The sequence below is a fragment of the Aphis gossypii genome, chromosome 2 (assembly GCF_020184175.1).
Source record: "Aphis gossypii isolate Hap1 chromosome 2, ASM2018417v2, whole genome shotgun sequence".
In the NCBI taxonomy this organism is placed as follows: Eukaryota; Metazoa; Arthropoda; class Insecta; order Hemiptera; family Aphididae; genus Aphis; species Aphis gossypii.
Window position 1 is genome coordinate 71743174 of NC_065531.1, and position 16905 is coordinate 71760078.

A 16905-nucleotide genomic window follows, 5' to 3' on the forward strand; every position below is an offset into this window, starting at 1 on the left:
ACCTACTTTTAAATGTTATTAATTAATATATCAATATGTCAACCTTAATACTCGATGTATTAATATCATCAATAATATATAATATATAAATATATAATGTACTAAAAATGTAATATTTTACGTAATTTGCAAATATTTTAGACTTCAAAAGTTCAAAGACTAATGAAAAGTAGTGTAGAATGCTCCGTTTTGATAAAAATTTTATTTTTGTAAGCATATCTATTTATTTTATCATGAAATAGGTATCGATTTAATTCATTTAATATTTTTAAATTGGAACTAACATAGATTTTTTACTTGCAATGGTCATCCAGTTACAGTCAGTCACTATCTGGCGAGTTAATCTATAAATATATTTCCTAATAATTCATAGCTTTTAATAGTATTCTGATTCATTTATTTTTATGAAAAGTCGTCAAATTATATTATTCCTATGTAATTGTAAAAAAATGAATACCTAGTTAATTTTTCTTCTAGGTACCTATTTGTGAAAAAATTGTGTTAGTTCTATTACTAAGATAGATACCTACGTATCAATCTACAACTTTACAACGATGATATTACTTCATCTATCTATAAATATTATTTCTCACTATTCAGTTGCAAGCACGACAAATACAATTAATCATTAATAATATAATAAAAATGGTAAAAATAATATCACAGAAACTTTAATACATGAACGTATAATATAAGTTATAACCATAGTCCATAATAACACTCGTTAATCATTATAACAAATTGTTATGTAAGCATACACAAAAAAATTCCAAGTTCAAATAATATGTTGTACAATGTATAGACGATGTTTTTTTTTTTAAATAAATAATTGTCATAAAATTATGACTACCTATTAGCGATTAGCTGGTAGTACATAAAGTAAAATATTAATGTAATATTATAATTGATAGTTAGATATTTACGGTAAGTATTCTCTACACAGCGATGAGCGAATCCGTGTAAATATAGCAAGTTCATTGCAAAGCAATTCGTGCTGTACATAGTATATTGTACAGATAGGTACTTAGTACTTACAATAATAATAATTAATATATTATATACGACGAGCATATCTACCCGCTGCCCATATACATATATACAATACGCGTGTATATGACCTATCAATTATACCTACCTATCATTTACGATTGATGATATACCTATACATTCGTAAATAAATTTCAATAACACACCGTTTAATTTATTTGATCAATGCTGACATACACATAATATGAGCGCTATAGGTTAAACATTATTATTGAGTCACCATATTATACCTATTACATTAAAAAATAAATTCCTGTTTCCTGTATACTTTTATATTGGCTGCAGTTTTATAATATACGGTAGTAAATTATTTAATTGGTTAACCTATCTATCTTTATAATCGTGAAAATTGCAGTTTGAAGGTCTTTGATAAAAAGTATCGTTAGTTTGTGAGTTTCTTAAGTAGTTAAGTATACCTACACATACCTATAATATATAAATTGTATAACAATGAATGAATCTAAAATTTGTTACAAGTTATCGGATAAAGTTCAGTATACCAGGTACTTACTAATAATATCTAATAATAAAATTCCGTGTAAGTGTAAGGGAAGAGTGTACCTACAATAGTCAGTTGTTCTATTACCTATATGGCTATATATTGTCATAAGGATATGTTTTTAACGTGATAGTTCTTACATATAATAATAATAATTGTACCCCTCCGGGGAATTTTTCAGTAACCAAGTAGGAACCTATAAAAGCAGTTTTAACATGTACATGCTGTTTTAGGTACCTATTATAATTAATATGTCTTATATATATAAATACATGAACAATTAAAACACACATTTTATAAGTTAGATATATCAGATATTGTAGTGGTATGTTTGTCTCAGGGCGCCAATGAAGGTAAATCTGTACATAATACTTATATTGTTGTATTTTATAAACCATTATAAGAACTTCCTTGATATTTTTAAATCTAAATAAAGCGCAAAATAAGTATAAAATTTTAAAACTTTAAAAAAATCCACCTTGCAGTGTAATCAATAATGTTATATTATATTATTTGTAGTAGGTACCTACTTATAAATTTATAACTTATAACACTATATTTTTTGCTATAGTCAGATTTAGATTTTTACATACTTTGATGATAACCTATACATTTTTAATTTACTTATTATTTCTATTATATCTTGTGAACCTTGTCATATTGTGTTACATCAAAGCTTTAAAATGTTTGTAATAGGAAAATTCAATTTATTTGCACAAAAATGTAATGTGTTTAAGTATTTAGGTTTTAATAAAAAAATATTACTTAAATTTCCGAAAACATAAAAATTAACTAGGTATGAATATTTCGATGTTTAGTATTTAAAGAATCATCTATACACCAATGCTATTATATCATAGTTGATTCTTTTATTGAAGGACATATACGCTACTATTAATATTTTTGAAAACATTTTTTTTACATAATTTTAAATCATTATAAAAATAACATTTTTCTTTTTATTTGTATGGGCCAAACTTAAATTATGACGAACTGTTTTTTATTCAAATTGCTTGATATTGAACTCCGACTGGAATCCAATTTTTATTCAAACTTTTTTTGGAACTACTTAAACATTTTGAATTTACAAACTTTAGTCAGATAATGACACGATTATAAAATCATGAAAACTGATGAGGGTCTCATGGAAAATAAAAATAGTACCTATCCCAGCATGGTAATTTATAAAAATATATAAATTATATTTATATTAAAGTGCCGATATAGAATTTGATTTTTCTCGACATTTTCTAAATGTTTGTGTTTGAAGTATTTGATTTCAAATATTAATTTCCAATTGGCAATTAAATCTGAGTCACTGAACTTTAAAGTTTAAATATATGAACTTATAACTCATGAACTATAAGTGTTCGTCTGCAATTAAATGTTTACGTATCAAAATACATAGAATATATTCCACTTTAGATTTAAAAATATATAGGTACTGTATCTAATCAAAAAAATTAAAACTTTAAAAAACGATAACTATTTTAGATTGTAAAAAATTAATTTTCTTTCAAAAAAGTTGTTTTGTAACGACCGAAAATTAAGTAAAAATAATTTTTTTTAAAGCATTAATATATTTTGTTGAAATAATGGCTGTTTTGAGTTAAATGAATCACTATCCGCGTAGGCACAGTAATACAAAAATAGACCACCTGGACCTGACTATTTAGGTATACGTATTGTATATTATAAATTATTTTTATCGTCAAAAATGTTTAGTATGTCCTCTCTATCTATACCTTCAGCAATAACGTAGTTATGTGCAAAAACACGACGGTATATAGGTAGTTACCATACATATATAATATATTATGTCTAGAATGTAGGTAGGTTTATCATAAATCATAATTCATAATATTCTTCCGTGTGAACGTTATACCGTCTATCCAATAATCATATACATGTATCAAATAACATAGGTACCTCTAATAATATGATAATATTATTATTACCCGTTTGGAGTGCGCGTGGTTCAATGCATACGAAACACGAAATAACGGTCAATAGGTATATATCTCACTGCAAATTCCGGTATCTTATAAAGGTAGGTACGTGTCTATAATAATATTATGTCAATAATAATATAATATTATGTACGCGTTGCATACATTTCGTACTTTGTGGGTCTCGCGGGTCGTTTACTCTTAATGTAATTTTAAGCCGATTATTATTGTTATAACTTTTTTTTTTTTTTTTTTATAATAAGGAAATAAACTCTTGTGTAATATAAAACAATTTACATTCTTAATCGCTTCGGCAATGTCGTGTATAACATATTAACATAGTTATGTTACAATTTACGGTGCGCATTTACACGTGTATTGAAACAAGCGAAGGTATGGCAACTTAAAATATTTATCATAACTATAAACATAGGTAGTTATAGTATTATATATAATATATATAGAAATAAAAATGTTTAAGAGTTAACTTTAATCGATATGTTTCCGTGACGTTAGTTTAATGAAGTTATTTAAAATAGTTGCAACAATTATTATATTTTTTAAACAAATTAAAATATAAAAAGATATTCGCTTGTACCTATGCTATAGGTATACCATCTTGTATATTTTTGTAACTACCTATATAAATATTTTTGGAGCCTGTGCTGTGGGTGTCCTCTGACGGACTCTAATTTATACGTTTAATTGCTATGTATATTATTTAGTCAGCAATCAGAATATACCTACGCAGAACCATTAAAATACGTCGTATTTATATTAAAGACATACTTACCTAATGTATATGACGTTGAAAGCGTGCCCGTTTAATCAATATAGTAATTAGTAAAACACCACTTATTGGAGCGTGGTTTATGTGTATATAATTAATTAATATTATGTACTATTTATACATATAACAGTTATCTGTATTTTACATATTGAAAAAACATAATATATAGGTATTAGAATATGCTTGTGTTCATAAAATATTATTCCTTTGATAATGTAATAGGTATAACATTATATTCGCTTATTTTACTCGTACGGTCAGTTCTTTCCCTAACCACGATTTTGTACATAAATACATTGAATTTTCTATTACAGTGGAAAAATCTGTCGAATGTTTAAAGGATTTATTCAAATTTAGAATACAACACGTTAATATGGATAAACTATAGACTATGATCACGGAATAAGATGGATGTAAATCCGTCTTTAGTCCGTGTCCACCATTTAGCGACTAGAAAACATAATATATTTTATCTACATCGTGTTATAAAATGATAACGATTTTGTAATAGTTTTGAATTATGATAAGAACTATGAAGAACGTTACGAAACTTTTAGCTCATCAAACGATGTATAGTAATAAATTATTGTACAATTTTGATTCAGGTTATGCGTATATTATAATAATTTATATGTCATAAAATAATTGCTAATACCGTTTTTAGGCAATTTTTTTTAAATGATTGCGTCAAACGCTATACAATATTAACGAAAAAATTATTTTTATTTTTAAATATTGACACTTTAGAGTAGATATATATATGTAAGAAATACCGTACCGGTGAATCGTATACAATTAAATTAATTGTAGCTGCGGCAAGTTTCCAAACGAGCTGTGGTTGGGATAAATTCGGGGAATTTCTAATTTCTAAATATACGGGGAGATCATAGATAATAAGAATATTATTCATGGAAACGTTCCACCTATTCAAAAGTATGAATTCGTACTATACCGTGGTACATTGGTAAAGGTAGCACTCACGACGATTGTTCTATTATTGCAGTAGGCCAATAAATTATTATAACCGCGATATTTTCTGTCGATCGTTCAGTTTGGAAAACGGCCATCGTCGTGGTTGTTTTCTTCGCGTCCGACAAATTTTCGATCGAACCGTTTATCGTAGATGTATTAAAATAATTAGTGGCGTTATTGTTAATTCAGTGCGATGGAATATATACTGGCGAAATTTGTTTAAGGTAAGTTATACTTTTGAACATTTGTAATTTATTTTTTTTGGTCGACGAACTCTACTTGTTTTCTAAGAAAGTGTTTTGCAATCTGTAGTCTGGGAGCTACCAACAATTTAGGGTCACCAATATATATATATATATAGGTATATGCGATTTAAATCAATACAAAAATTAGAATTCTCAATAATAAATATATGTGTCATGTCAATCCAATATAATTTATAAGAATAATATTAAAAAGTATGTAAGATACACAAGAAAAATGATATTATTTCGTATTCTGCGAATTCAAAAAGTTATACTACAAATATAAAAATCAAAACTCCCACTGTATTTACTATTTATATATTTAGAGTGGCTGACCCATGTATTGTGATATTCGTTGTGATTTTTCATACATTAATAAATGAGCTCGTAAATATGCGATAAAGATAAAAAAATAGTAATAAATACAACCATAATATTTCATAAAAATTACACAAGATCGAAAGTATTTTTTTATACACTTTAAATAATATAGACAATAATAATATCTACTTCATGATTAAAAAAAGCTGTATCTATAAGTACATTTGAATGATTATTATTTTTAAATTTTACAAATTTAGTTTAATTTTCAAGCATATTTTAAGTTCATTATTAGTTTAAAATGCTGAATAGGTATTGTTGTTGTTTGTTATAATTATAAATATTTCCTTAACTGCTATGCATAATATGAAGCGTGCTAATACTAGTAATACTATACTATTTGTAAGAACCTAGCGGCAAGAGAAACTGTAGGTAGTCAATGTAGTGACGTTATAATAGTTATGTTACAGCAGCTGCGATACAATCTTAAGTTGGGACTTTTTGTTTTAAAAATATTATTTTTGTTTGTTAGGTACTAGGTAGGTATAAGTATTAATAAAGATTTATGAAGAAGTTAATTTATAGAGAAAATATATTAATTTTATCATTATAAAAGTGGAAATATTAATTTTTCCATTGTAATGCATCAAATGAGGCAGATATATGAGTACTTATAGTATTTTTAAAATTAGAGATCGATAAAATGGAATATAAAAACAATTCAAATGCACGGTTTTTATAACAATTATAACAATTATTGTTGACAACAAATTTTTCCATATAAATTTAAAAACAGGTAGGTACGCAGTTGTGCCAACTAAAATAAAATAATTTGTTCAAATATTTACACTGCTTTACGCTAAACTGGTTTTTTTTTCAATTCAAAAAGTTATCAAAATAAATCGAAAGTCATATGTATTTTTTAAATATCTGTAAATAGTTCAAAAGGAGTTTAAATATTTTGAAAATTACCTAAATCACATCTAGAAAATGTCAGTATTACTATTTTGTAAACACTTAAAGTAGGTTTGTTACAACAAGTTTATTAATTTTTGAGTTATAAACGTTTCAAACACACATCATTGTAAAATCCATACATTCATCGCTTCGAATTTGATTAAATTATTTTCAATTATTTAAATTAAAACTAGGTTATATAATTACATAATTTACAATCCAATATGCACCTACACTAGATTTATGATATTTAAAATTTAAAATACTTACTAATCTTGTATACATGCATAGGTATTATTACTACGGTTTTATATAGAATATGTATTTTACACAGACAAACAATTTAAAAAAAATATAAGTGTTAGGGGAAAATAACATTATAATTTTTAACACTTTAAGAGGACGCTTCGCCCACGTCACACGTGTGTTGTCCTCAACTTACTTAACTTGTGTTTAGCAGTACCATTTTTTTAAAATATGTATGTGATTGTCATAAAATACAATTCAAAACTTTTTAGTAAGTAGGTAATTAGTATTTTTAGAATGTAGATTATTATAGGTTTTAGTTACATACTTTTATTTGTCGTTCAGTATAGCTTACTAAAATATGAATAGTTATAATATATACTTTTAAAAGCTTTATATTTGTTATGAATTTGTATTATTTACATTAAAATAAATGATCATATAATATACAATAATACAAAAATAATTTGGTCAACATAATGACCCAATAACCGTTAATTAATTAAAGTAGTATGCATTCACATTGATCAAATATAGTTGTGTACTCGTTAAAATAAATAATTTACCAATCAAAGAATAAAGGGAGACATCTGTGGAGTAAAATGGAAATATTGGAGCATTTCAACACAATTAAAGTGTTATAGGTATTTTTTTTCATAATGAGAATATTATTTTTAATATAATACTTTTGAAACATGATATTTTTGAGAAATCACGAATTGAAAACGTCATAATAAAAATGAAAAAAAAACAATAAAACACAATGTATTATATTAATATTAAAAAAAAAAGCTTTGGTTAACAATTTTATTTAATAGTTAGATAGATTTTAATTATCTCTTTCTGTATATATATGTATGTAGGTATGTGTGTTTCTTTTATATGATGAATAAATAATAGTAATGTTGAAATTGTTGCAAATTTACGTTAAAGAAATGAAACATTTACAAAATTAACTTGCAAATAATATACTCACAGCCACAGAGTATGTATACGGAGTGTATATTTAATCCTGATGTGTATTATTTTTGATACCATTAGTAGATTGCAGTAAAAGTAAAAATAATTTTATTTTTGTCGATATCTATATACTTATATATTTTTTGTTTAAACTCACATAGCACTTTTAAGTATGTCATTTTATAGGTTTAACTGTTTTATTCTTTCATACCAGAAGCGTTTGTATTTAGTGTTTAAAAACAAAAGTATTTTATAGTTAATCATATTATACACTCCTAACACATAATAATGATAAAATTATGGTGTATGTATATATAATAAAAAAAAACAGGGTAACTTATTAGTATATTACTTAATGTGAATGTTTTCTAAAATAATTGTATTTATTCCAGTCTTGTAAACATGTTATTGTTTATATACGCGTGCAGTTGTGCTTCGAAGTAAAAAAAAACCATTTAAAATGTTGATATTGTTTTAATTCGTTTCTGTTATGTTTGGGATAAAGAGGGGATTGAGTAAGGGTTGATTTCTCTATGATATCATAAACTAAAATTGTTTTTAATCAAAAATAATTGTTGTCCTACTTCCCTAAATACTATAAACTGTAGATACGTCATTATGTTATTATTATTTTATGTTTGAAATCAATTTTCTATTTAAAATTATTAGCCATTACTTCCATCTCTGATCTATCAAATAAAAGCGATATGTATATTATTTCATTTTGATTTTTATGACATAATTGTAGCGTTTTAAAAATGTATTGAAATTTAGGTCTGAAAATAGGTAGATATTTGGTAGAATTTATACTACCAGTAAACAAAAAGTTATAGTTAATTTAGTTTTACTTATTTATAAATAAGTAGTACAATACAAATTATACAAGTAGTAAATTTAAGGTTAAGGAATTCGAATTTTTTTTTGGAGGGGGTGCTAATTGCATTTTAAGGGCGGTTGCTAATTAATCAAATCCTTCTCTGATATTGTCTTATGACCCATAGATAGGAACAAATGATGAGAATGATAGCGATTGGTTTCACGCGGTCTGCGACGGTCAAAATATCGATATTATAATATCGACGGTCCATTGCTAGCCCGGTACATAATCACGGGCTACCGCTGAACAATAACAATAACAAACATAATGATACATTATGTTATATTGTAATATCACGACGTAGGTACATAATACAAACACACGAGATACGTGTGATGATGCTGTTGTCGTCATTGGCACTTGAAGGACACCGAATTTATATAGGTATACAGAATGATTCTCTAAGCATGCATACCACTTTTTTTCAATAAAAATGCAGTTATTCAAAGTACCTTCAAAAAGACCATATTTTCAAATTCTTGAGTCTTTTTGTACTACTCAAGGAGTGTGCTCTAAAGATAAAAAATTTTGTTTTTTTATGTAAGAACTCGCTGTTTTTACTGTAAATTATTCATCGAATAACTTTCTGAAAATATTGACGTTTCAAAATCAAAATTCGAACGGGTAAATTTTTGAGTTGTTTAATTTAGCGTTTTAAGGGTAATAGGTCTATAATATATAATGACTTTGAAAAATATGGATACTATAGTGCATTTAAAATTGTAAAAATCAATATTAATTCATTTGTAATTTTTAATTTATAAAAACGGTCCAAGCGTATAACGAATACTTGATCTGATATTTTATACTTATGTGAAAACGTGTTTTATAGGAATAATTATCGTTAGTTTTGATTAATTATGAAAAACCGTTTGTTTTCAAATAGTGCATCTACACGTTTCCAAAAAAAAAATATTCACTAAACTATTTTCAGTAAAAAAGTAACGGGGGGGGGGTTCTTGTGGTTTGATAAACGCGAGTTTTGTATCACTGCCATATTATTATTTAGGTACGTTTAAAAATACCGAAAATCATAAATCGAATAAATTTGTTATTGATGAAAAAATCGGGGCTGAGCTTACCGGACGAATCACTCTGTATACAAAACGTAGGTACATCGTTATATGAATATGTGGACGGTATTATATATATATATATATTATTTTACGTATACTGCATCTCGGCGGCCACATCTTCGGCGGGTTTTGTGTGTATATATAATATTATAATAATAATAATAATAACAACAACAACGTCATGTGCTGATGTACATATACCTCGCGTATCACATAATATCATAGTACGTACCGCTCGCGCAACGATATAGGTACATGGTCGTTTTTCTCCGTACGCGTAGGCGGTCGCGCGCGTGCTGTGAAACGACGGCACCGGCACCGTCGCGGCGTCCCTCTCCTACCCAAACGGTGACGGCGACGATCGCGTACTCGCGGGCAGACCCGGCGCGCGCGTGTAACCGATCCGCCGGAGAACGGCCGTTACGGTGTCGAGTCGCGGTGCCGTAGTACGAATATCATCGTAGTCAGTGGCAACGTGACCGTTCGCGCACGCCGTTCACTGTCGCGCATCCGACGATACACCGGGCAACAACCGCGTAACGACGATACGTCGCAACACCCGTCGCACTCGTTATCGTAGAACACACGCGTATATTGTATGATATTAAAAGACTTTTAATAATATTGTCGTTATATTATTCTCGCCGGACGGTTTGTCGCCCTTCGTCCGTGTACCCCGGCAGGTTATACGTCTCACTAAACCGGCCTTAGCCCGTGTTCGACGCGTGTCGTGCCGATGCGCGTTTCCGCGGCCGTCGCCGACAGCTGCAGTGTTCTTAGCGTTGTTACGAACTAAACGTCCGGTGGCCTTACGCCACATCGGATAATAATAATAATATCATCTCGCCGGCGCGTCTCCGACCGCTTTCCCGGCCCGTTCCCGTTAGAGATCATCTCTCGCGCGTGTTTGTGGGTGTCTGTGTGTGCGTCTCTAACTGGATAACATTATCGTAGCGCAGTGACCATGGAGACCGAAGAGATCACCAAACTCGTAGACGGCATCTACAAGGTACGGCGCTTTACGGACGTATATAATAATATTATTATAATTATAGTGGTCACTCGATTGGAGACGAATGATTATTTACGTCTTGCGACGTCTTGCAGGTGGTACCTCACTTGGATACCTACCTATCGCGTGTAATTTTGCGAAGTTTTTTAAAAGTCGTGAAAACGCCCGTAGTAAATTGTACGAATAAAACTTGATAATTAATGTTCTTCAAAATAATATCGATTGTTCCTCCGGTTCCGAGTTTGTAATTTTTGCTCCTAAACGTATCGTCAGATCGAATGTTATACGTTTTATATGCATTCCCACTTGCTGAAATAGTCATGAGATAAATTTATAACTTATTTTATTTTTTGTATTTGTCGAATAAATATAAAACACCACATTTTTTAGAAATCAATCCTCTTTTAAATTACATTTTACGTAGGTATCGATTTGGTTATCAATTACTAAATATATTACTATTTAGTGTTAAGCACTAATTATTGTATTATTAATCGTTATTTTTGTAAATCGTAAATATTGTTAATTTTTCATTTTCTATTCCTATATACACTGTAATCAATCATATTCAAAACACTGTTATAACCTATTATTAGTGAAATTGGATTCTTAAACACATTTAATTCAAAATAAGTAAATAATGTATTTGTAGCAGTCGATATTCTGAAAAAATATAATTTTATAAGCAAAAACGAATATTATATAATAGTCGAATGCGAAAATTCCAGCTGTCTTTAGCTAGGGGGTAGTGTCATAAAAACTATTTTAATACCATATTAATCTTATTATAATCGTATTAGTTTTTTTCTTGTTACCAGTAATTTTTCTTTGTCAAATTTTAAATTATAACTTACCTTATACTAGTTTATCTATACTCATCGAATTCATGTTTATTTTGTTTCACTATAATGAATAATGTGTCGATATTATTATACTATTCACAGTCAATTTTCGATCCCAAATTTATTTTCGTTATTCGACGAGTGGACAGTAAAAAAAAGGATTTGTTGTCACGTGAGATTTCATGGTAAATTAAAATTTATTGTATTTGTAAAGTTTTAAGTTTGTTACTAAAGAGTTATATGATGAAAAACGCTCTAAAAACTCCACAAATTTATTTAAGCATGATGTGGTATATTATACTTTACATAGCATACATTCTAATGAATCCTGGCTGTAGCTTAAACGCCTTGTGTTTATACCAGTAGGTATGAGTATATAATATATTTTTTTTAGTGTTAAATGTTCAACCAAAAATAAAATCTGTCAGTTTAAATAAAATGTAAATAATATGTATAAGTTTTAGATTTTTGTCAGGCCATATAAAAATATATGTTCCTCTGAGATTTGGATTTCAAATTGGTCGATATTTTTCATTCGGTCTATTAATTGGTTATTCGCAATCAGAAAATTGGTTTGAGGGTGAAAACATATTTAATTTAAACATTCAAACATTTAGATATATTTAAGTAAAGGATAAAATTATACGAACAGTATACAAAAGTACTTTGTATTTGGAATTTGTTGCTATACTTTGCTTTCGGGTAAAAAAGTGTAAACGTATAAATATAATATATACTTGTAAATTTGAAAACAAACATAAATATTAAGTAAAAATAACAAATACAAATAATGATGTATATATTTGATTAAAGGTGGTAAGCCACTAATACTTAAAGTTTTTAACCAGAGTTAAAATCGAAATTTCATTGATTTAATATTAAAAGAGCAAAATATGCTAAGACGTAATGTTATATAGCTCTGTTTATAGCTTTCCTGCAAATTTTCGTTTTAGAACTACTGTAAATATTGAATACTGAATTCTGACCTCTTTAGAGTATAAAATATGAACTGGATGTCATTTTTGAGTCAAAAAGTTACTGTATGAAACTTTTAGAGTGCATTTTTGCGCTACCATGTACAAAACTAATTGAAAAACTTAAACATTTCTTAGTAAACTCAGAATTTAAAATATTATGTTACTCTAATAATAATGTTATATTCTGATAGAATTTTATGTGAAATATTTAAATTGAAAAACAATGTAAAAAAACCATTTATTTTTTAGTGTTCTTACTCTTTTTTTTTATCAATACTTGTGTATTATTTTTAAAATAATACGATATTATCATGTATTTTTTAATAATTTAACTATTACGAGAATATAAGTATTGGTTTATTTATAGCTATATCAATATCATAATGATTAATAAGAATAATTATTTATAGTCATAAATATTGTTTTATACATCGGTTCACTATATATTTAAACGTGTTTAAAATTATTATTTAATTAATAAAAAGGTTTCTATACAGTCAATGTTATGTTATATAATTTATAATAGTGATTTTTGAAGAAGTTATTAAGTATTTTAATATAACCAATTTACGTGATGAATATGCAGGTATGTTACTACGTATCAATGCAGTAATGCATAATATGTTATTCAAAGTCGTTGATCTCCAGACTGGAAAACGTGTTTTTTCTTTAATTTAATACAAGTTGTATATATAATGGCTCTAATGACTATGTACTCATAAAACTGTTTCAAGTTATTATAATAAGAATCAGTATTTTAATAATTCGATAATCCAGAGAGACGTTTTGAATAGGTACGTTTATAATTTTTTGTAAAAACTATAATATTGAATAAGTATAATTATTTTTCTTGTAATAAATTACACTCAAAATCATATTGGAATTATGTTTGAGTTAAGTCTAAATTCTAAATATTGAAGTACAATATTTATTTATTTTTGTTATTAAAGAAAATATATCTTTAAAACAGTAGATATTGAACTATTGAAAATGTAAAATTACTGTGATATTATATTTCAATGTATTATTGATCTGTTTGGTAAATAAATTAATAAATTAATAACTAATAATAATTGTTATTGTGTTATCGAACAAACTAAACATTTGAAGGATTTTTTTTTTATAGTTAATCGAAATTCGTTGATATGATATTGGCTATTATTTATATGATGTTATTGATCCTATATTATGTGGTTAACCACCAATCGACTAACGGTATAACACTTTTTTTTTAATCTTTAATATGCTAAGAAATAAGGATACAAAATTATATTAAAATATGTATTGAAAACAATGCTACATTGTAAAATACTTTTTATTTTTATATTTTGTTGTCTATTTAAATTTGGTTCTTATACACAGTATCTCTACGTTGTATTCTTGATAATTTTAACTAGTAGTTAAAATCAATATAAAATACTAAAATCATACAACTTAAGTATAAGTATGCTGATTTTAAAATTTTTTTTAAGACCTATAAATCATTAAATATGTTATTTAGTTTTATGTTTAATAATTAGTCTACTCTTTTTTTTCAGTCTTACAACGTAGGAGTATGAAATAAGGAAATTAGATATTTTCTTACTTTCATAGACATACTTTATCAATGATACTTATTCAGTCTTGAACACAATTACAGTTAGTTACTTGGTTAGGCGTATTAAAAAAAAAACAACAAAAAATCATGTGAATTATTAAGCTACATAATAAGGGTATAGATCAGTGAGAATTAGAAGTTTAAAACTATGTAAAGTTAAAAGTTTTGTTTGTTTTCCTAATTTGACAAATATTATAGCAAAAACTTTTAGAAAACTCTAAAACTATACATTACCTGTTTAATAGTCTGTAAAAGTTGAACAGTATTTAATTTCGAGATGAATTAAATGAAAATAAAAAATGCTTAAATATCCATCGTATTGTAATTAAATATTTATCAATCAGATCTTATTAGTAATTATTTATTAATTAATTTAATAACTTTAATTATTACTTGTATTTTAATCTCTATCATAATAAAATTGATACCTAATGAAGTATAATAATATATATTTTAAAGTACAAGTAAATTAGATAATAATTTTCATATTAAGTAACTTTAAAGAATAGTGATTTGACATAGGATTTAGTATTACCTATGTTAAAATGTGATACTTCATGATCAATTGTTATAAAAAATATTATTCCTACAAATTATGAACATTAATTTCTTAAATATTATATTATTAGATAACTTTTTATGAGAGTTTTATGTATGCTTACATTAGTGTTTACTTTTAAGTAAAACTTAAAAAGTAATCAAATTTTAGAGGAATTGGAGGTTCTGACCTCCCTACTATGTTAAGTATTAGTATAATAATTATCAACATTAAACCCTGTAAAAATAGAAAAATATATTTTGTAAATATTTATAGATATAAAATCATTTTTTATAAATGTCAGATCATATAAGAATTAAGTAATAATTATATTACTAAAATAATAATGTTATAAATGTCCATAATGCAAAAAAATTAAATAGTTTTTTTTTTGAAATGAATAAAGTTATGATAATAAATGAATATGTTATTTTTCAAACTAGAAATGTTCATATATTCATACCAGTATACTACTTACTCAGTTAACAAATTTTTAGTAGTAAATTTATTTATATTTTTTATAATAGATTATTTTAATTACAAAACAGCACTACAATTACAACGAAATTAACACATTGTATTATAAAATATACTAGTAGGTATATCTATAAAATAATATTTAATCATTATTTAATAAAATTATAAGCTACAGTGGATGTTTTAAGAAAACCAATCTTTTAAGAATAGGATGGTCTTTAAAGATTTTATTGCTTTTTCGCTTTTCTTAAATCACTTAATTTAATTTTAAATAGAAACCTCTTTAATAATTAATTTTTATTTCTAGCAACATTTCTTCTAGAATTTTTGAAATATAAGTATAATATCTATTGTCATGGTCATCGTATTGGTTCTACTCATATTGCTCTGGTTAAAACATGTGATTATTGTGCTATGGGTGTACGTGGCATCAATATAAGACGTTGAACAATTTTCGGCATAACCACGAACAATTAGCAATTAAAAACCTTATTGTTATTATATGGGGACATTGTGTATACGATTTTTTTTTATTGTGTTTAATATTAATATAAACACGACCCTATTTTCTCCGATGTGCCTGCACGCGAATATATCGTAAAAAAAAACAAAACAAAATACCATACCAAGTGAACCTGGCGCACGGACACTTGAAGGTCGTCCAGTCGGCTGGGAGTGCCGCAGATTCCATTCGAGCTAAACGCTGGTAAAAAATTATTATTCAAGAATGTTACCTGCTGGGGCGGCTGTATGGAACAGTTTGCCTTCTCTCTCTCTCTCTTTCTCTTTCCTATTTTCTTTTTAATAATTTGTTGTTACTTATTCTATTACATATATATATATATATACCGGGTTATTAAGATTGCAGGAGTGTAATAATTATAAGCTTTAGTGAGTTATATTTAGAGAGCCTGAGGTGGTCCTTAGAATGAACGTAATCTCACTTTCCGGGGCTGTTATAGGTACCTAAGAATACTAATATTATTATAGTTACTGGTTCTTAAACTGCCTTCGAAAATTTTAATTCAATAATTGATAAATCCCTTAGGCACTTCTCTATCATTGTGTTTTAAATGTTCTATTTTGATTATTGTAATATTTGTAAACGCATTTGAAGAAAAATAAATGATTATATAAAGTGATGACTGATGATGGAATATATAAAGTTAACTTCATCGAAATAATAATGATTTAAAATGTATTTACATATAAAAATTATCTTTCTATCATATTCCCAATTAAAATAGCATTAATTGTTACAATATCGTTCCCTATTTATTAGATATTTTAATTTAATAATTAAATACGTGCTTAATATATTATACATTTATATTTATGAGTAACTATAATAAGTCTTTTAAATTGAATTTATTTGATAATATAATTTTTATAAAAGAAAATAGGATTAGATAAAATGGTTGAAATAGAAAAGTTATGTAATTCCAAGTCCATTATTATAATACGTAAATATACCTATCTACTGAATGGTTTTTTATTTGCATAGCTATTTGAAACCAATCATC

At 26.6% G+C, this 16905-nt stretch overlaps 1 protein-coding gene across 2 annotated transcripts in view; it reads left to right on the top strand.

Moving 5' to 3' along the window:
* The first annotated feature begins 5456 nt into the window (after positions 1-5456).
* The window catches only part of LOC114121770 (uncharacterized), a 98627-nt gene continuing 87178 nt past the window's right edge, over positions 5457-16905 (top strand). Inside the window, exon 1 of one of the 2 annotated variants that reach the window (XM_050199834.1) lies at positions 5457-5481. Coding sequence is in view for 1 of the 2 variants with exons in the window: in XM_027984228.2 (XP_027840029.2) it covers positions 10904-10948 (45 nt within the window). In the remaining variant the exon portion in view is untranslated. Of the gene's footprint in view, positions 5482-10191; positions 10949-16905 lie in introns of those variants that run through there. The other variant, XM_027984228.2, reaches the window with a different exon arrangement.